At 50.1% G+C, this 21370-nt stretch overlaps 1 protein-coding gene across 2 annotated transcripts in view; it reads right to left on the reverse strand.

The window, feature by feature from the left end:
- Positions 1 to 21370, reverse strand: part of SMUG1 (single-strand-selective monofunctional uracil-DNA glycosylase 1) — a 52298-nt gene that overhangs the window by 22247 nt on the left and 8681 nt on the right. For both annotated transcript variants that reach the window (XM_023210905.2, XM_023210909.1), the window contains exons 5-7: positions 8542 to 8611; positions 6738 to 6842; positions 1410 to 1498 (exon numbers count right to left, since the gene is read on the reverse strand). In XM_023210905.2, the coding sequence (XP_023066673.1) occupies positions 1410 to 1498; positions 6738 to 6842; positions 8542 to 8611 (264 nt within the window). The remainder of the gene's footprint in view (positions 1 to 1409; positions 1499 to 6737; positions 6843 to 8541; positions 8612 to 21370) is intronic.

Genomic DNA, 21370 nt, shown 5'->3' on the forward strand with positions numbered 1-21370 from the left:
TCCAGCCGTCCTACTCTAACTCCAGCCTACTTCTGCAGCTATTTGTACATGCTCACACGTGTACACAGGTTGCTAGGCCTGGCCATGCACACTGACACAATGGGCTTTCACCTTGGCTATTTCTGACCCAGCCACCCATCAGACAGGAAAACGATGATCTGATTCGTCTTCTAAAAGTCTTTCCAAACCTCTGTCTCCACCTTTCTGTCTTTTGCTCAAGCACATTTATCCCTGATTGCCAGGAAGTTTGCCTTGATATTTAACTGAATCTTGCCCTCGGTGGGATGGCCTTGGAGAAAGGTCATTCATTTAGTATCCTATCCCAGCTTCCCAAGTCACTTATGGTGCACTTTCTCCCCTCTGTCAACCTTCCGGAAGCACTCTCCACACTCCACACCCCAGGTTAGTGCTCCCACACCCCCTCACCCTAGCGCAGTTCAGGGAATGCCTGCCTGCCTCCAGGCCTGGCTCTAGTTCAGGTTGTCAGCCCCAGCCCCAGCCCCAGCGGAGGAGAGGGGGTCTCATACAGCCCGGCATCGAGCCCCCAGCCCTCAGCCCTCACTGAAGAAGGAGGTAATTAGGAGCTGTGCAGTCCCTGTCCCCCAACAGGTACAGCTGAGCAGCTGCATCCATCATCCAGACAGATGCCACAGAGCGGGAGGGTCATGTGGCTCGGCAGGACCAACAGGAGAGTCGGGGGAGGCCTCGGGCCGGGGATTGGCTGGTCTGCAGCAGGAAAGTCAGGGCTGTGGGGATAACCTGAGAATGACCTTGTGGGGACTTCAGCACCCCTGGCGCTGCTCCTCCCCAGAAATCTCTCCACCTCCCTGCAGTTCCCAACCTGAGGTCCTACCTGCCACCCTGGCCCTGGCATTTTCTCTTCCCCTTCAATGTCATTTATCTAGGTGTAAGGGCCTCTCATATTCTTTTTTTAAAAAGGAAAATGGTCTCTTGCGTACTTCATAGGTCTAAATGGGATGGGGGAGGCAGTTTTCTGGCCTGAATAAGAGCTGATGACTCCATGAGGCAGAAAGGAAAGGAGGGAGGGAGGGGGCCTTGTGTGGATGGAGGAAGTGTCGGTGCAGGTGCATTTTTCTCTAATTGTCTGCACTAGTGCCAGGATGTGAGTGTGAAGGAGCATGTGCCGGCAGCCGTGTGCACTGCGCATCGGAGCATCAGCCAGGGTGCAGCCTGGGATGTGTTTTGCATACTTGCACTGACCAGGGTACATTACCACGCTGCAGTGCACTTGGGCACAGATGGGCGTGTTGACCTTGTACCTTCTTTGTTTGTGCACAGGCTCATGTTCACACGTGTACACAGGTTGCTGGGCCTGTCCACGCACAGTGACACAATGGGCTTTCACCTTGACTGTGTCTGACCCAGACAGGGGAGTCCCTGAAACTCACCTGTGCCTGGGGTCCTTCAGCACAGCACATCTCCCAGCTGAATGGGCAGGGACTCCCACACCCCAAGAGCCACAGGTCAAAGATGGCAGCTGGCAGGAAAGAAGAAAGGGAAAAGAGGAGTGGTGGCTCAGCCAACACCTGTGAAGGTTCTTCGTTATATATGCAAATGCCCTCATTAGAGATGCACAGCACTTCCCAGAGCTAATCGCTGCTGCTGCAGCAGCGGGTTCTGTGTGGTGGGCTAAGGGACAGAACGGAGGCAGGACCACAGCCCTGTGGCTGGGCCATGCCAGGGTTTCCATTCCTCAAGACCTGCCTCCCCTGGGCAGTCCTGAGGAGGGGTAGGGAAGAGCCCTGGCCAGGGGAAGGCCTGCTATAGGCAGGCATGGTGCAATCTGCTGGCCACAGCACCAGGCCCTTGGCTCTGCCTAGGCAGGCTGGCCTGTACGGAGCCCCTCCTCCCACTCTGGGTCAGGACTTGCCAGGAGGGTCCTAGGAGGAGTGCTGGCTGCCACCAACCACACACCCCACCCCTCTCTCCATCCACCACCTCTCCTTCCATGAAGCCCAAAAGTGAAGGTCTCTCTGGATCCTGGAGCAGGTGGCCCTGGCCCCTGCCCCCTCAGGCCTCATTTCTTCCTTTTATCACCTCTGCCATCGAACACCCAGAAAAGCAGTCTCACTGTGACCTCTTCTGTTACCCCAACCTTAGAGAAAGAATCCCGACTCTAGTCAAGCCCCACCCCCAACCCTTGTCTCTCAGCCCTGCTGGACATCCGTTTCGAGACCAGCCGTTGCTGAAGGCTACCTTGTGCTTTTTCAACCTCACCGCCACCAATGTGGCACCGAAGACAAACACAAACAGTAACACATAGTCAACTCATGCATGCCCTCAGAAACATGCAAACACTCCCTCTCCCCTCACAGGGCACACACTGTCCTGTCATATTAATGTGTCCTTAGACACACACCCACGCTGAAAGAGTCTGGCCAGCCTCCACTGTCCTTGTGCACATCATCACCCCATTTTGGGGACAGAGTCCACAGAGTCCTCCCCTGCCCTACCCCCAACCTCGCCTTTCTTCGCTTCTCCCTCCCCCTCCCGCCCTCCTCCCTGGGCACCCGTTTGCCAGGGTTATTTATAGAAGCAAGCGATAAATTCAGTGTGTTTCTCGGCGCGCAAAGCTATAAATAATGGCACAGATCATTAAACCCCGAGAGCAGGCCCAGCCGCCCCGCAAACAAGATGAAGTACAAACCACCACGTGAGGAGGAGAGAGGGAGGTGCAAGGCAGAGCCCCAGACCCAGGGCCAGCGGGCCCCAGCCTGCACCCCTCAGCTGGGTCCCAGTGAACTTGGGCCTCCAAGGGGCCTTCCCCAGGCACCAGGGGAGGGGAGAGGGCAGGGCTGGGCCTGGGCAGGCTGCCGAACAGAGCTTGCCCCACCTAGTTCCCATACCCCTCCTCTTGTATTCTTTCCCATCTCCCCAGCCTCTGCTTCTCTCTCCACTTCTCCCACTGTTCTTCCATCTTTGTCTATATTTTCTTCTAATTCTGTTCATCTCTCCCTTTCTGTCTCCGTATTCCCGCCTCTCTCCTTTACCTTTTGCCTTCATCTGTCCCTCTGCATCCACCTGTTCTTCTTTCCAGCCCTTCTTTTCCCTTACCCCAAATCCCTGGGCCTCAGGAGGGACCCTGATCCCACCAAGGAGCCCTCGGAGGCAGAAAGTCCCCTGTCAGCAGAACTCTGGAGCTGGCTGCTGATTCAGTGACTGTAATCTCCCAGGCGGAGGCGGCAGTGGTGGGGGAGGGGACAGGAAAGATAAATGAGCCTAAGAACAAAATGGCACAGACACTGGGGATAGACTCCAGACTGAGCAAGGTTCTGGGGTGCAGAACCAGAGCCCAGAGCTTCTTTCAGCCCAATCGTACCACGGCAGGCTGGTCAGTTGAGTGCAGGAAGAGTTTTCTGGCTACCAGCAAGCGAGAGCACCATAGGGGAGAACACGGCAAAGAGAAGGGAGCAGCGAACAGGCAGGGAGTGGTGGGGAGAAGCCACTGAAGGAGTCAGAGAAAGAGGGGAGGAAGTCAGAGAAGCAAGGAGCACTGATAGAACAATGACCCCTCCAGTCCCACTGCACCCCCAGGTCCAGTGTGGACCCCTGCAGTCATATCATGTTCCTGAGCCAGGGCCACACATGGAAGGTCTGAGGGTTCCAACCACAGCTTCCACACGTCTCACTTTTAGGGAGTACCTTTATCCTTCCGGGTTCTTCCACCCTGACTTTGGCCTACTTTTTGGAGGTTTCTCTCAGCCTCCACTCTAGCTCACTTACATTCTAGGTCTTTCATTCCTTCCCACTGAGAAGTTCTGAATTCCTGCTTCAGTCTGAGCCTCTCTCAGGAGGACAGAACCTACCTACATCCCACATGTGTGGGATGGGTTCCCAGAAAACCACCCAATGCTCAGCTCTTGGAAGGGTGATACAATCCAGTATGGTAGCCAGTTCTCTCCTTCTCTAGTGATGTCAGACAAAGAGACTTCAAATGGAGTAGCAGGGATAAGACTCAACATCAACCAGAACCTGCCGGCGCTCAGTGTAGGGAGATGCCAGGATGGGGCCATCAAATCCTCTGAAAGTTGAGGGGGAACCCCATGGGCATGAACAAGGTGCAGCCTGGCTCTGTGGACAGGGGTGGACAAGAAAGCCCTGGAGCCACTGCCCCGTCCTCCGCACCCCACAGCCAAAGCGACCATCTGCTCCTGCTCACTCCCCTGTTGGCAGCTTTGATGCAGAGCTCAGTTATTTGCCCAGGGATTTATAGTAGGAGCCAGGCTAGCAGCTAAATCCCCCAGCCATAGAGGTAAATCAGCTGCTGCGATGGGCCGGAACGAGGGAGCTGTCGGGCTAGGAGGCTGCACAGCAGAGCTGGAGAGGAGAACACTTGTCCCCGCTCCCTGGGGGCAGCCACCAATAAATCCCCTCAGGCACCGATTAGGGCAAGTGGCCTGACCAGATCTTGAGGGCTGTCAGTGCTGGTGGCAGACTTTACACCACAGCAGGCAGTACCCACAGAAATGGGCTTGAGGATGGACCACAAGAACTGCTCAAAGCACCTGGACTAGTAGCAAGAGGTGAGGGACCAAAACCTGTTTTCCCAGGAACTGTGTGAAGCGGTGTGGCTGTTAGGCCAGGTTCCCTGAAGCCAAAGTGCCTGGGCTCAATCCTGGCTCTGCCACTTATTAACTTATTAACTCTGTGACCACTGACACTTATTAACTCTGTCACCACTGACAAGTTATTTGACTTCCCTGTGCCTCAGTTTCTTCATCTGTAAAATGGGGATGAGAATAGTAGCTACTTTCCATAGTTACTAAGATGATTAAATAAAATAATATGCATAAAGTGCTTAGATCAGTGCCAGGCAATGTATGGTTAGTAGCACTGTCATATAAAATAAGGTCTTGAGGCTAGGTTGAATCTGGACTTGTGCAGAGAAAAGAGAAGGAACCAAATGACCTTTGGAGGAAGCTGGGGGCGCCAAGATGATGTTTAAAGAAAGGAGGAGGGCTATGTTAGTCTCACTGGGAGAGAAAGTGATTCCAGGGCTGGAATCAACCCCTGTGGTTAGGAGCACAGCCTCCTTAGGCAAGCAGGCCTGCATTCAAGCCCCAATTCTGATTAACTGTGAGACCTTCGGCAAGTTATTTAATCTCTCAACTTTCCTCATCTGTAAAATGAGGATAATAATATTCACCTCATAGCATTATTGAGAGAATTACGTGAGATCATACACAGATAAGGCATTTAGTAAGTGCTCATTAAATTTTAGTCTTGTTACTGCAATTATTTCATCAAGTGAACAAAGCAGGGCTTCACAGTGGGCCCTGAATCTAGGTGCTAAGTGCCCTGAATCCAAGCAGTATAATTGACAGGAAAGCGCTATTGCCAGAGAGGGAAGGCAAGAGAAGGGGAGGAAGGCAGGAGGTGAAGCCTGACCCGGGAGGCAGAAGGGGTCAGTCAGAAGAAGGAGACCCAGGAATACAACAGCAAGATAGAAGCAGGCAGGAAGAGAAAAGATGGGGGACTTCCAGCCAGAAAGAGAGTAAAGGGGATGGCACAGAGATGGAGAAGGGAGAACTAGGGAGAGACAGAGGGGAACTCACTGGGGCAGAAATAGATGGCAGAGAAGGCGGGCACACGAGGGAGATGGGGATCGGGGAAACAAGGGTATAAATGAGCAGAGCCTCAGAGCAGAAGCCAGGGAAATGGAAGGGGAAGACTGGAGTCCAGGTGGCTGCAGGGAGTACTAAGGGGCAAAGGAAATGAGGGGCAGTGGCCAGGAGACAAAAAAGAAGGAAAGAGACTGGAGCACCGGCTGAGAGACAAAGGAGGGAAAGCCCTGTCTGGAAAAACAGCAAGCCAGAGCCAGCACAGCTCGTTATGCAAACATGATTCCAGGCGCTTCACTGCCCCCTCCCCAGCTTTCATTTTCAGCTTGGCTTCCCCTGGCCTCCCTCCTGCGCCCCTCCTGCCAGCCTCTACTTTCTCTCCACTGAGCCTGAGGGCATACAAGCCAGCGGGGAGGGTGAGGGGCTTGGACTCTGTTCACCAGGGGGTGAGGAGGGAAGGAAGGAAACAGTCCCCAAAGCAGAACAGAACCCAGGGGTCCACACCTCCTTCTGGCAGCTCCCTCTTCATCCGCATGAAGACAGGACAGTGGCTGAAAGAAGTGCAAGAGTGGAATAATAATAGTAGCAGAGAAAACATGAGCATTTTGCAGCCTGCCAAGTGCTTTACATGCCCCGGTCTCATAACAACCCTGGTGACGGAGGCAGTATTACCCTATTTATGATCATCAAACAATTATATAATGCTTACTACCTGCTAAGAATGTCACATGTATTAACTGTCTTACCCCTGACAACAACCCCATTATTCCCATCTTACAGATGACAAGCTGAGGCCTAGAATGGTAAGTACCTTCCATTCTACGCCCCTCCCTCTTTGCTCCTCTGATCTCTCCTCCTGTCTTCCCTTGTCAAGCTCTTTCTATTCTCTCATCTTCTCATGTCCTCCCTTAATTCCCCTTCCAATCATGCTGCCTCACTAAACTTCAGGTTGGCTTTCTGTTCACTCTCAAGCCAACCCTCCAACCACCAGCAGGACCTGGTGTGACTGCACATGATCAGCAGCCCCTTCGTTTTGGGGTCAGTTGTCAGGTAGCAACCCCCGAAAAAATCATACCGCAGCTGAAGTGAAATACCACAATGTCTTCAGAGCTGCTTTTACCCACATTCCTTCCAAAAAGGTCTGAGATGACCTACCATATAAGACACAGATCGCCAGGTGTAGTGGCCCATGCCTGTAATTCCAGCATTCTGGGAGGCCAAGGCAAGAGGATAGCTTCAGCCCAGGAGTTCCAGACCAGCCTAGGGAATATAGTGAGACATCATCGTTACAAAAAATTTAAAAACTAGCCAGGCATGCTGGCGCGTGACTGTAGTCACAGCTACCAGGGAAACTAAAGTGGGAAGACCCCTTGAGCCCAGGAGTTTGAGGCTGCAGTGAGTTATGATCATGCCACTACTTACTCTGGGTAACAGAGTGAGACACTGTCTGTAAATAAATAAATAAATAAAATTAAAAAGACAGATATAACAGAACCATTGAAACACCCATAAAAGAACAAGAACAGATAAAGAAGTGAGGATTTTAAAATGTCCTAGGAAAAGAAACCTAAGAATGGACAGTTACTGCAGAGGAACCCAAAACTTCTCCCTCGACTTCCTAGATGAAGCCAGGTAGCAACTTAAAAGCCTCCTCACCCACACCAGAAATAAACTGAGCACCTACTAGGTGTCATGCATCAAAGATGTGATCAACACTGAGGACCTGGAATTTTCTGTTCACTCTGCAAGTGTGAGAAGATTTTGCCGGAAATGTCCTGGTCACATTTGCCACAGAACACTTGAAAGGACTCTGGGCTAAAAGAGCTTAAGAGCAGTGAGGAATATAAAAGTTGGAGCCCGGCGGAGCGCAGTGGCTCACGCCTGTAATCCCAGCCCTTTGGGAGGCTGAGGTGGGCAGATCATGAGGTCAGGAGTTCGAGACCAGCCTGGCCAACATGGTGAAACCTCATCTCTACTAAAAATACAAAAATTAGCTGGATGTGGTGGCGGGAGCCTGTGATCCCAGCCACTTAGGAGGCTAAGGCAGGAAAATTGCTTGAACCTGGGAGGCAGAGGTCGCAGTGAGCCTAGATCGCACCATTGCACCCCAGCCTGTGCAACAGGCGAGACTGTCTCATAAATAAATAAATAAATAAATGTCAGAGGCCATAGGACCCAGGAGTAAGAACGGCCCACACAAAGTTGTCCCAATGCCAGTTCCCCTCCCAGAACTGAGAAACTGAGTCTGAGGTGTCAGTGATAGCCCTGCCCCCAAGCCCCCTTCCCACTCCTAAATTGCTATTTGGGACTAAGTCCCTGCCAGCCAGTCGGTCTAGCCCTCCATGTGATGCTGTGAGGGCTGCTACTGGCTTCTCCTGCTCGTTAGCACATCAGCATGAGGATCATCAGGCACTGTAATAAATCAAATGAAAATAATCTCCCACACTCTCGCACAGAAACAAAATCTGCCCTCTCCGTTGGCACAATTTTTGGCCTGCTAGAGGAATGAGTACAAGAGAGTGACCTCAGGCACAGGGGACAGGAGACACACAGGGAGGAAAGAGATGGATCCTTGTCAGGGAAAACAGCAGACTTGCAAGCCAGGCTCCTCCCACAAATAATCACAAAATGCTGCCCCTTCCCAGCAGCCAGCAAAGAAACAGTCTCCACCCTCACACGCCTGCGTGTGAAATGCATAGGTATTAAACTTAAGTTAGTTCTTAGGAAGGCTGACACCCAGCCTGGCAAGCGCTGGAGATATCTAAGCAGGAAAAGCCTCTGAGCATCTGGCATTGGCAATATGTCCTAGGGCCCCCACTCCAAGGTCAGGAGACACTTGAATTGGCTGGAGGGTGGCGGATTGAGTGGTTGGTAGAAATCAGACTGAAGGGCATTCCGGGGCAGATGGGTCCCAGTGTTCACCAGCATGGACCAGTGACGGTGTTACCAGCTCACCTACCATGAAAAATGACCTCCTTGTTTTCCCCTTCCTCTCCCTTGCCTGAGGCATAGTTTGTTATCAGGGGCTTCTAGGCTAAAACAAAACAAAAGAAAACCCTGGAGTTAGGGCAGAACGTCATAAAATTTTCCACTAAACAAAATTACTCTAGCTCTTTCCCAGAGGGAAAACAAAAAACAAGCAAACAGAAAAACCTCACTCTAGCTCCCCCACAACCCAGGGACCATCTTTCACTTTCAAAGCCTGACCAAGCCTCCAGGGAGTACAGACAGACTGACAAGAAGGGTCCCACCCGAAAAGCAGGTAAACCAGTAGATGGCAAAGCCTTCCCCAGAAACACCTCTCCCAGATACATGTCTCTCCTCATGGAACTCCCGTCCACAGCACCCTAATGCATTCAGAACAAACTGCATTCACACCAAACTACTGATTCCTCAAATTGGCATGCAAAGCCCTCCTTAATGCAGAACCACACTGAGCTCCTACAGTTTTTCCCTCCTACATCCTTCCTCCTCACCCCAGCTACTGGTCCCTTTATCATCCCTGAACCATCCTGCTTCTAGCCCATTTTGCGTGGAATGACCTCTCCACCACTTTCCAAGGCCCCCACATGCTCATCAAAGCTCTCTCCATCTTCCTCCAAAGCCAGATTTAAATCCCAACTTCTTTTATTCATGCAAGATGTCTGCCTCCACTAAACAGGCCTCCTGTTCACCTGTGTGCTGACAGGTAGTCTGGATAATGTTCACGGAAATGCATGGAAACTCCAAACCTGTTCTCTGCCAAGTTTTCTTTTCTGTGACCCATGGGGTTCATCAGGAGTAAGGAGACCAATCAGGGACATGGAGATGGCAGACATCTCCAGAGCCCCACCTCCCCAAGTCAGGGGTGAGGTCTTTGAGTGAGACGCTGTTGTGAGAGATGCTGCAGGTGCTTCTAGGCTTCCGGAGACCACTGACCTGGGTATCTCTCAGGGGCTTTAAAGGCCTTTAAACTAGTGACCTTGGACCTCCTCTTTCTTTGGTTCCTCTCTCCCCATCTCTCAGTCTCCCTCAATCTTCATCATTCTCTTTTACAGATTTAGGCTGAGGATAGCATCTGCCTGAGAGCCCCCTCCTCTTGGAGTCTTGCTCCTCAAAATGTGACTTAAGAACCAGCAGCATCAGCATCCCTGGAAGCGTGCTACCAATGCATTCTTGGGCCTCAACTCAGACCTATTCAATCCAACTCTCCAGTTTAGCAAGGTCCCAAGGTGATTTTTATGCACATTAAAGTTTGAAAGCAATAGTCTAAAGAACCAGAAATGCCAGACCAGGGGTCCAACAGGGAAACTGAATGCCTAAGACATTCATTCATTCATTTACCCATTCAATAAATACTTAATAAGCATCTACTGGGTGCAAAGAGTTGTGCTAGGCCTTGGGGATAAAATGGTGAATGACTCAGATTAGGTGTACAGATGCAGAGGATGAGATGAATGTTCCCCACCTGGCCTGTTTCAGCCCACCTCCCAGAGTTGGGGGAGGCTTGAGTTGGGAACAGGGGTACATTTGACTGAAGAATCTCTCAAGACCCTGAAGCTGATGAGGGATCCTTTCCCCTCTCCAATCAAAAGACGGAGAATCAGTTAGTGAGAGACAGAAGGGGAGGAACAGTGAGAGCAAGTAAGAATGCTGAACAGAAGGAACCAGGGATGATGGAAATGAGAAACAGTGAGTCTAAGACAGTCCCTGCAAATACTCCCCGCCATTTCAGAAGCATACTCAATCATGCTCAGCTCACTGACCTCCTCTAGGCTAGCACAATGGCCTCCACCCCACTCCCAGTCAGATTGCCTCCCATGAGAGGGGAGCACCCTCCACGCCAGGGTCTGAGAAGGGAGAAGACAGGTCACATCTCGGGGGAAATGACCAAAAGGCAGGGAGATTGGTTTGAAGGACACAGGAATAGCAAAAAAACATACAGGCCCAAGAGAGTGCTGAGGGCTTCAGGGGAACATGACTGCTGTGTGGAGAATGGACTGTAGGGGGACACGCAGGGGAGACCAGTTAGGGGGCTGTCATGGTCAGCAGCAGAGGCAAGATAAACAGTGCATGGCTAGGACTGTACCAGTGGAGACTGTGAGATGATGTGGTCAGAGTTGGGATATATTTGGATGATAAGGCCTACAGAACTTGCATATGAATCGGGGATGGGGAGGAGAGGAAAAGAGGATTCTCACTCTTGGGTTTGGGGCCTGAGCCACTTGGTAGGTTAGGGCAATAAAAGGTGATCTGTCTGTCAGCAGTGAGTCAGGCTTTAAAAAAAAAAAAAAAAAAAGTGATCTGGGGAGGGGTTGTGGAAGAATGAGTCAGGTTAAGGAAAAACCTAGGGCAGAGAATGGAAAAGAGGGGAGTCCATGTTGGAAGTCATAAGAAAGGAAAGCAGAGATAGAGGAAAATGATGAGAAAATCATTCAAGAATCCTTAGTTGAAGTTTTTTTGAGGGCAAAAGTTGCATCTTCTGTTTCTACTGGGCACCTTGGAGTCCTCCACTGCTATTCTGCATGCAGTGAGTAAAATCAGGTACTAGTATATCTGTGGCTTGTTGAGAAGTGATTCAAAAGGCAGGGTGGGCTGGTATAAACAGCACTCAGCTATGTTTAGGAGCCCTGGCCACCTAATGGCAGGGGGATGTTAGAGAAGCTCACTGTTGGGCTGGGCGCAGTGACTCATGCCTGTAATCCCAGCACTTTGGGAGGCCAAGGTGGGCAGATAACCTGAGGTCCGGAGTTCAAGACCAGCCTGACCAACATGGAGAAACCTCATCTCTACTAAAAATACAAAATTAGCCGGGCATGGTGGTGTACGCCTGTAATCCCAGCTACTTGGGAGGCTGGGGCAGGAGAATCACTTGAACCCAGGAGGCGGAGGTTGCGGTCTGCCGATATCGTGCCATTGCACTTCAGTCTGGGCAACAAGAGCGAAACTCTGTCTAAAAAAACAAAACAAAACAAAAAAACAAAAAAAAAAAGCTCACTGTTTCTCAGTTTCCCTAGTGGCAAAGCAGTAAAGATGAACTAAGAGCTTCAGGTCCCATCTAGCCCCAGCTCTCTTTCCCTGGCTCTAGGACCATAATGCTGAGCTTCAGGAGTCCCTGCAGGTTCTTGAGCAAGCGTGGCATGAGGTGGTCAGTGTGGCTGTTGTGTGGTGTTTGGAGGGGAATGAAGCAGTGGCCCAGAGAGTGGACTGGGACCATCTAGATATGGGCCAATGAGGGCCTGGCCACAAGGGCAGCTGGGAATGAAAAAGAATGATCAAGCCAAGAGCCCCCACACCTCTTTCCTAAATCCTCCTCCCTGAGATGTCTTAGCATTTTTTTTTTTGTACCTCCACAACTTTTTTATTTTGTGTGTGAGACAGGGTCTCATTCTGTCACTCAGGCTGGTGTGCAGTGACACAATCATGGTTCACTGCAGCCTCAACCTCCCAGGCACAAGCAATCCTCCCACCTCAGCCTCCTGAGTAGCTGGGACTACAGGTGCATGCCACCACACTCGGCTAACTTTTTATTTTTTGTAGAGACAGGGGTCTCACTATGTTGCACAGGCTGGTCTCGAAGTCCTGGGCTCAAGTGATCCTCCCACTTCAGCCTCCCAAAGTGCTGGGATTACAGGTGTGAGCCACTGTACCTGGCCCCTTTTGTTTCTTAATCCCATGACAGATAAATGCACCTCTACTACTTCTAAATATTGTGGCGCCTAGACTCTGTCACTAGATGCCCTTCACTTTCTTCTTTTTTTTTTTTTGAGACGAAGTGTCATTCTGTCGTCCATGCTGGAGTGCAGCGTCGTGATCTTGGCTCACTGCTGCAGCCTTCGCCTCCCAGGTTCAAATACTTCTCCCTGCCTCAACCTCCCAAGTAGCTGGGATCACAGGCGCCTGCCACATCTGGCTAATTTTTGTATTTTTTAGTAGAGATGGGGTTTCTCATGTTGGCCAGGATGGTTTTGAACTCCTGACCTCAGGTGATCGACCCACCTCGGCCTCCCAAAGTGCTGGGATTACAGGTGTGAGCCCCCGCGCCTGGCCACCTTCACTTCCTATCAGCATTCACTCCTTAGGGGATCTCATCCAGCGTCACTGATTACTCCCAGATTTCTATCTCCAGCCTGGACTTCACCATCAAACAACAGACTTATGGTTGGGCACGGTGGCTCACACCCGTAATCCCAGCACTTTGGGAGGGCAAGGTGGGCAGATCACGAGGTCAGGAGATTGAGACTATCCTGGCCAAGGTGGTGAAACCCCATCTCCTCTAAAAATACAAAAATTAGCTGGACGTGGCAGCACGTGCCTGTAATCCCAGGTACTCGGGAGGCTAAGGCAGAATTGGTTGAACCTGGGAAGTGGAGGTTGCAGTGAGCCGAGATCATGCCACTGCACTCCAGCCTGGCAACAGAGCTAGACACTGTCTCAAAAAAAAAAAACAAAAAAACAAAAAAAAAGCTATAGACTTGTGTATCTATTTACCTGCTAGCCTCCTCTAATTGGATGCTTAACAGGCATCTCAAAGCTAACATGTCCACAACTGATACTACTCCCCAAACCAGCTCCTCCTGTGGTATCACCCCATATCAGTTAACGGCAAATCCATTGCTCTGATCACTCGGGCCAAAAAATCTTGGTCTTATCCTCTATTCCTCTTTCTTTCATACCCTATGTCTAATCCCTTGGCTCTCCCTGCAAAATGTATCAAAAATTTGACCACTTCTCATCACCTCTGCTCCCATCTCCCTGGTCCTGGCCCTCATTCCCTCTTACCTGATACTGCAATTAGCTCCTGACTGGTCTCCCTGCTTCTGCCCTTGTTTTCTCAATCTATTCTCAATACAGCAGCAAGAATTTTCTGTAAAGACAAGGCAAATCATGTCACTCCCTTGCTTGAAACCCTGCAGTGACTTCTCACGTTACTCGGAGTGTGAGTTTTACTGTAACTTTATTAGTCTCTACATGATGTGGCTCCCCATCACCTCTCAGATCTCATCACTTATTCTCTTCCCTGATTTTCTCTGCTCCAGCCATATCAGCCTCATTGCTGTTCTTCCAACACACCAGACATGCTCACATGAGGGCTTTTGCCCTTGCTGTTCTTTAGCCAGGAAACTCTTCCTCGAAATCTGCATGCCATGTAGCATCTGCTAAACAGGAGCTCCATATGTTGGGGCGCCTGAGCAGGGATAAGAAAGGGAGTGAAATGAAGAGGAAACAATGGAGTCAGGTCCAGCACAAGAAACAAAATGCCCGCTTTGCTTCCTCTGTCTTCCTCAGGTACCTGGCTTCAGGAGCTGGCGGGGAGGTTCCTGTGGGGCGGGGGGGACTTGCCCCACTGAAGTTCTTCAGAAAATACCCATCTCCATGCTAACCTCAGAAGAGCCTGAAGCTCTGAAGGAATCACATCTCTCTGGTGCTCCTGCAGACCTCCCAAAAAGGAACCACTCCCCTGACCCTGAATGTGGTGGTCCTCCCTACTCTGCTCCTAAAGGATGTAGGGAAGACTGGGTCTCCTCCAGTTGTCCACTCACCACATATGTATTCCTCCCGTCTCCCGCTGGGCCTAGGCCCAGGCAGGGTAAGCCCACCACCCCCTCCCACTCTTCTTAACCTAGCTTCCCTTCCTTTCCTCCCCGGCCCTTTCTAGCAGTTCCCAATCTGCAGGCCTTCCCCACAGGCACAAAGATGGAGAAAGGCTGAGGACTCTGCGGAGAGCCTGGTGTGGTAGGGTCTCTGAGTCATGGTGAGAAGGCAAGGCAGCTTGAAGGAAAGGGTTTGAGAGTGGAAGGATGCAGAAGGCCAGAGACAAGAAGACCGGAGGAAAGACAGCCAGAAGCTGTGATGATATGGTGATCCAGAGAGAAGTGGAGGCGGCATCCGCCAGAACAGGGGGTCAAAGTCAGAGGCAGAAACAGCGGCGAGAAAAGCAAAAGCTGACAGATGGCAGGAGCCACAGACAGGCAGCGCAAGAGAGGCAGACACCCAGAGACAGACCAAACGGGAGAGGCATCGGGAGACGCGGGAGCAGCCGGAGAGGGCGGTTAGGGCGACGTGCATGCACCCCAAGAGATGGAGACAGAGACCAGAGCAAGAGACACGCACGCGGACAGACCAGAAGGCTGCAGAGAGGGCGAGGGAGAAAAAAGCGTCGAGGCGGGGAGTGGCGGGAAGCGGCTGGGAGCGGGGCGGGCGCAGCAGAGCGGGCGCGGCGCCGGGAGCGGGCTCGTAAAAGCCGCGTCGAGCGGGGAAATTGCCGCCAGAATCGCTGAGCTCCACAAAACGCCGCCCGCGCGGCCCGCCGCCGAGCCCGCTCCAATCTCCAGCCTCATCGCCGCGCGGGCTGGTTATGCATTTAAATGTTATTTAATTGGATTGCGGAGGAGCTGGGGGCCAGAGCGGCCCCCCGCCCCCGCCCCGCACGCTCCGCACGCCCGGGCTGCTCGCCTCCTCTGCAAATCTGTTTTCCAAGTCACAGATTGCAGCACGCCCCCTCCCAACACGCTCTCCCCACCCAGACAGCTCCCCTTAGAGTCTGGGCTCCTTCTTCTGTTCCCCCGCCCAAACAGAGCCAGAGGACACTCAGAAAGACTCCACAAGCCCCCCGGAAGATGCCCCAAACACAGAGGTTACACAAAAATACCAGACACACAAAGACACAACAGCAGCAAAAACGGGTCACACTCAATTACACTAGTGTCCATCTGGAAGACTGAAAACTGCAGACAAAAAAGATCCCATGATCACAGGAGGACACAAATGCATGTAACACAGTGGACTCCCACTCTAAGGGAACACACTACCCTACCCCTTAAAACGGTACTTGCGGGCGGGCGCGGTGGCTCAAGCCTGTAATCCCAGCACTTTGGGAGGCCGAGACGGGCAGATCACGAGGTCAGGAGATCAACACCATCCTAGCTAACACGGTGAAACCCCATCTCTACTAAAAAATGCAAAAAAAATAACCAGCCGGGCGAGGTGGCGGGCGCCTGTAGTCCCAGCTACTCGGGAGGCTGAGGCAGGAGAATGGCGTAAACCCGGAAGGCAGAGTTTGCAGTGAGCTGAGATCCGGCCACTGCGCTCCAGCCTGGGCGACAGAGCGAGATTCCGTCTCAAAAAAAAAAAAAAACAAAACGGTACTTGCAAACCGGCACTACCAAACACAAAAACAAAATGATGCTAACTCAGTGATTCACAGGGGACACACAGACCTCCCTTACAGCCAGGCAATGAGCAAAACACATCCACACTGATGCTCAGAGCAAAGCCATCACACCCCACTCAGCTGTGTGGCCTTCCAGGGTTGAAGGCAAACCCCTTCCTTCAAGGACATTTTGTTCTTCTCCCAGGCCACAGAAGAAAGTATCATCACATGAAGTTCTGAGAGGGAGCTATCAGTTAGCAGGTCTCTAAAAACTGAAAAAAAAAAAAAAAAAACAAAAAAAAAAACAACCAAAATTACAGCAGGTGGGCTGGAGGGTAGACACCAGAAAGCCCTTCTAAAGAAGACAAAGTGTGAGATCCCAAGAGGAGAGGCTGGGCATTTGTGTGAGGTTGGGCTTCTCCCAGTTAACTGTGACAGGAGACCGTTTTTTGCTGCCTGAATGAGGTGTTAGCACCATCCAGGTAGATGCAAGGACAGAATGACCTGCAAAGACATGTCCTCCACACACTCCTAACCAGCAGACAGGAAATTGCTAGCCTGAAATGATCAGGGTCAAGCTGCTTCAATTAATGAAAATGGAAATGGCAACCTGGCTTGGCACAGGCCGCCATGGAGGACTGTTCTGGGCTCTCAGCCATCCCTCCTACAAGCCAGGACTAGAGACAGACATCAGGCTGAGGGTCCTTGAATGAGATGTAGGGGCAGAAGAATGGACAAGATGTACAGGAAAATTCTTTTGCAGGTGTTTTGTTTGTTCTGTTTTGTACTTGAGAGAGTGAGGGCCAAAATAAGGAGGGAGAGAAAGAAAGTTTCCCCAAATACATTATAATTCAACCTTGACTGGTAAGCATTGGCTCGAGCCAGGCTGGCATTAAGGTCTGTGAAGAAGAAGCAATTCATCTTCCTCCAAAGTAATTTATTTCTATATCACCTGATGGTCATAGCTGGGAAGTTTATCCATGTGTCTAACCTCAATGTCTCAAGCTTCAGTTGAAGTTCTTTACTTCTTTGGAGCACTAGGGAAGAAGAGGAAACAGCTGCCCTATATCCTCCTAAACAAGAATATTCAGAATCAAGACTTAGCCTGGGATAGGCCGCAATCTCTATTCCCTTCTTCCATTCCATCACTAGCTTCTCTACCCCAGCTGCGGCCAGGCTGCATTTCCAATCTTTTTTGATCTGCTACCTTGACATCGCCTGCCACCATCTGCTACAGTTTTCCATCCCCAAAGTTAACAGATGTGTTCTGAAAGGAACCTTCACTTCTCATCTTCCACAGGGCCACGCCCAACTCTTGGCTCTTGCCTAATTCCTGGCATCTGAGCCTCTCCCCTCATCCTGTTTCCTAGCCCCTTGCAGTTGGGACTGAGAAATTCTTGGACATATCTGACACAGTGGTCCCCTTTTGCAAATATCCACTCCATGGAGGTGGTAAGATTTAGCAAGTGATGAGATAAGAAATCTCCAGTCACTGCCCTTTCTCACAGGCACACACACCTCCTCCCCAGACTCTGAGAGCTAATCACTTCCTCATTCAGTGTGCCCAGAGCGCTGTGTTTATAACTTGTTCACAACATGCTTTCAGCTTGATTTATACTATAATTATATGCCTGTATCTCCCAGCACTAGACAGTGAACAACGTGAGGGCAAAGAATCATCTAATTCACCTCTGTCACTCCCTACAGTGCCTAGCACAAGGAATGACACACACACAGCAGACATCAATAAATGTTTATTGAATTGAAAAAGGAAAGTGAGACCACACAGTGGCCAAATTCAAGACCCAATTTTCCTTTAAGCTATCCTGTATCAGGAAGGGAGAAAAAAAGAGAGAGAGAGAGAGATAAAAGGCTGGGGCCAGGCGCAGTGGCTCATGCCTGTAATCCCAGCACTTTGGGAGGCCAAGGCAGGCAGATCACCTGAGGTCGGGAGTTCGAGACCAGCATGACCAACATGGAAAAACCCCATCTCTACTAAAAATACAAAATTAGGCAGGCATGTTGGCACATGCCTGTAATCCCAGCTACTCAAGATGCTGAGGCAGGAGAATCGCTTGAACCCGGGAGGCAGAAGTTGTGGTGAGCCAAGATCACATCATTACACTCCAACCTGGGCAACAAGAGCAAAACTCCGTCTCAAAAGAAAAAAAAAAAAAAAAAAAGCTGGGCATGGTGCCTTATGCCCGTAGAAAGTTTTTTCTACAAAAACTTAGCCGGGTGTGGTGGTGCATGCCTATAGTCCCAGCTACTTGGGAGGCTGAGGTGGGAGGACACCTGAGCCCAGGAAGTCAAGGCTGCAGTGAGCCATGATCGTGCCACTGCACTCCAGCCTGGGAAACAGAAGGCCACCCTGTCTCAAAAAGAAAAAAAAAAAAAAACCAGAGGTAAGAAAATTCTGTTTATTCACCAACACAATCCACCCCTCAGAATCTCAGAAGCATCCCAACCCAAGCACAGCCTTGGTCTCTACCAAGTTGAGTTTGTGTGTTTTGGGGTGGGACCTCCATCATTCCTCTGAATCAGAACTTGAATCACCATCACCAGGCAAAAACAACAAACTCTAGAGGAACTAGTGTTTCTGGATGGCACACAGCCAGCTCTCCCAGACCAGATTCATGCATTACTTCCATGTCTGCTCTGAATACCTACTTTGTGCCAGGTGTGGGATTACATACTGCGGAAAGAAAAAGGAGACCCTGGCCTTTGCCTTCAAGACACTCAGGACACTCCTGCCTGAACCTTGGCTGCATATTGGTAGCATGGAGAGATTCTGTTGTAGACAGATAGCAGGATGCCCCTCGCACCTCACAAATCAAAATATCTTGAAGTGCAGCTGAGACCCTTGTGTTTTTTTAAACCTCCATAGGTTAATTCTGATTCATAGGTAAGGTTGTAAGACACTGATCTCCAGATCAGTGCTGTCCAACAGAACTTTCTGTGATAATGGAAATGTTCAATTTCTGTGTCATCCAATCAGCAGTCACTAGCCATGTGTGGCTATTGAGCACTTGAAATATGAACTGAAGAACTGCATTTTTTTCCTTAATTTTAATCACTTTGAACTAAAACAGCCACACATGGCTAGTGGCTACTGTATTGGTCTACAGAAGTCTAGATGACACCAAATTATTTCAGTTTGGCTTTAGAATAATTCTCACAATGCTGTTTTGTAGCAGCCAAAGGCTCCATTCTCTTCCACTCAGAAAAAAACAATGAACTTCCTTTCCCTGAGGACACTCTCATTTGCACTGAAGAAACTGCTCTAGAATGAATTGAAGGGTAAAAGCCAGTCTGGTGAGAGTAAGTCTGATCAGCTACCTAAGCCCCTAGACCAACTTCCAATCCTCAGACTGGAAAAAAGGCACTCCTAAGTACCCTATTTGTTTACTGTTGACATTGGTTGGGGACAAAAAAAAGCAGTGACATGACTTTGTGTGCCTGTTATAGACAGAATTATGCCCCTCGCCCCACCTGATCTGTATGTTGAAGCCCCAGTACGACTATATTTGGATATAGGGCCTTTAAAGAGGCACCTAAGGTTAAATTGGGTAATAAGGAGGGGGCTAATCCAGTATGACTGGTGTCCTTCTAAGAAGAGAAACACCAGGGAGGTGCATGCTCAGAAAAGGCTATGGGAGGACACAGCAAGAAGGCAGCGATCTGCAAGCTAAGGAGAGGCCTCAGGAAAGATCAAACCATCTTGATCCTGGACTTACAAGCTCCAGAACTGTGAGAAAAGAAATTTCTGTTGTTTTAAGCCACCCAGTCTGTGGTCATTTTGTTATGGCAGCCCTAGCAGCATACTATAGTGCCCTCAGGAAAAGGCAGGCCCAGGACCTTCATCAACCTCTCCCACAAGATGCACCCCAGGAATTGACAGCAACAGCCCCACAAGGACCCAGACCCAGCAGTGACTCTGCCATACCCAGGCCTTCAAGTCATTCTGGTCACTACTGTTCAAGTGCCTCTGTGTACTACCCAATCCTATCCCACTATCTCATCACCTAGAGACCCCAACTCTAGGCTTTCAACCAGACCTGCTATGCCCCAGATGTCCTCCCTATGGACTCATCCCCTCCCTTCCCATCCGTTTCCCCACTGCACTCGCACTGCCTCCTACATGGTTTGCCTCTTCATCTCCTTCTATGGGTTTCCACCTATCGTTGGGTATTTTCAGTGTGTGTGTGCTGTGTATCTCACTTCCCCCACTACACTTTAAATTCTCAAAGATTATTCTAGCACCCAAGGCCCTTCACAAGCTAGCTTCAATCTACCTCTTCATCTTTTTCTCCCAACTGGACCAAGCCAATAGGAATCTACTTGTATGTTGGTTAATATTAAGTGTCAACTTGATTAAAGGATCCAAAGTATTGTTTCTGGGTGTTGCCAGAAGAGATTAACATTTGAGTTAGTAGACTGGGAGAGGAAGACCCACCCACAGAAAAACCCACCCAGAATGTGGGTGGACACCATCCAATTGGCTGCTAAGGCGGCTAGAAAAAGCGGGCAGAAAAAAGGTGAAAGAAGCTGACTTGCTGAGTCCTCCAGCCCTCATCTTTCTCCCATGCTGGATGCTTCCTGCCCTCACACATTAGATCTAAGTTCTTCAACTTTTGGACTCTTGGACTTACACCAGTAGTTTGCCAGGGGCTCTTGGGCCTTAGGCCACAGACAGAAGGCTGCACTGTTGGCTTCTCTCCTTTTGAGGATTTGGGACTTGGACTGAGCCACTACTGACTTCCTTGCTCCTCAACTTGCAGACGGCCTATTGTGGGACTTCACCCTGGGTGAGTCAATCATTAATAAACTCCTTTTCATACATACATGTATCATTAGTTCTGTCTCTCTAGACCCTAATACAACTTGCCACCCCTTGAACATAACAATGCTGTTCTCTCAGTTATCCAAAACTTTCCCAGTCTTAAGGCTACCTGAAATGCCACCTCCTCCAGAGAGCTTTCCTTGATTATCTCAGCTAAATATATAACGAAATGATGACTTCTATCTCTGTGCAGTTATTCCACAGTACCTAATCCAGTGCTCTGCAACATGGGGCACTCACTACATAGCACTGACAGCAAAAAGAGAAGGAAAGGAGTCTACGGCATGTGGAGGTTCAATACTGCAATGCAACTCTGATGCTAACTACAGGGAGTTAGTGCATACCCTATGGGTTTAAGGGCATAGTCCCCAACAAGACTGCTCTCACTTCAGATGTCAGCTACAAGTTCAAGGATCCCCAGACCACCTGCACTTCTGACCAACTGGCTATAAATTCAGGAGTTTCCACAACCCGTCCCCCACCACCCTGAGGTTGCAGAATTTCCTAGAATGACTCACAGAACTCAGGAAAACGCTATACTTATGATTATAATTCTATTACAAAAGATACAAATCAGAACCAGCCAAATGAAGACAAATACATGGTAGAGTCCAGGAGTGTCCAGGCACAGATGTGTGCCCTCTGCTCATAGAAACAGGACACCCCTGCACATCCCTCAGCACAGCCATGTGTTCACCAGTCAGGAAGCTGACCAAAACCTCAGTGTCAGAAGTTTTTATATAGAGAGTTTTACCATAGGTATAATGTGGTTAAAATCATGGGCATGTGGCTGAACTCAATCTCTAGCCCTTC

Source organism: Piliocolobus tephrosceles, chromosome 10 (assembly GCF_002776525.5).
Source record: "Piliocolobus tephrosceles isolate RC106 chromosome 10, ASM277652v3, whole genome shotgun sequence".
Taxonomy (NCBI): Eukaryota; Metazoa; Chordata; class Mammalia; order Primates; family Cercopithecidae; genus Piliocolobus; species Piliocolobus tephrosceles.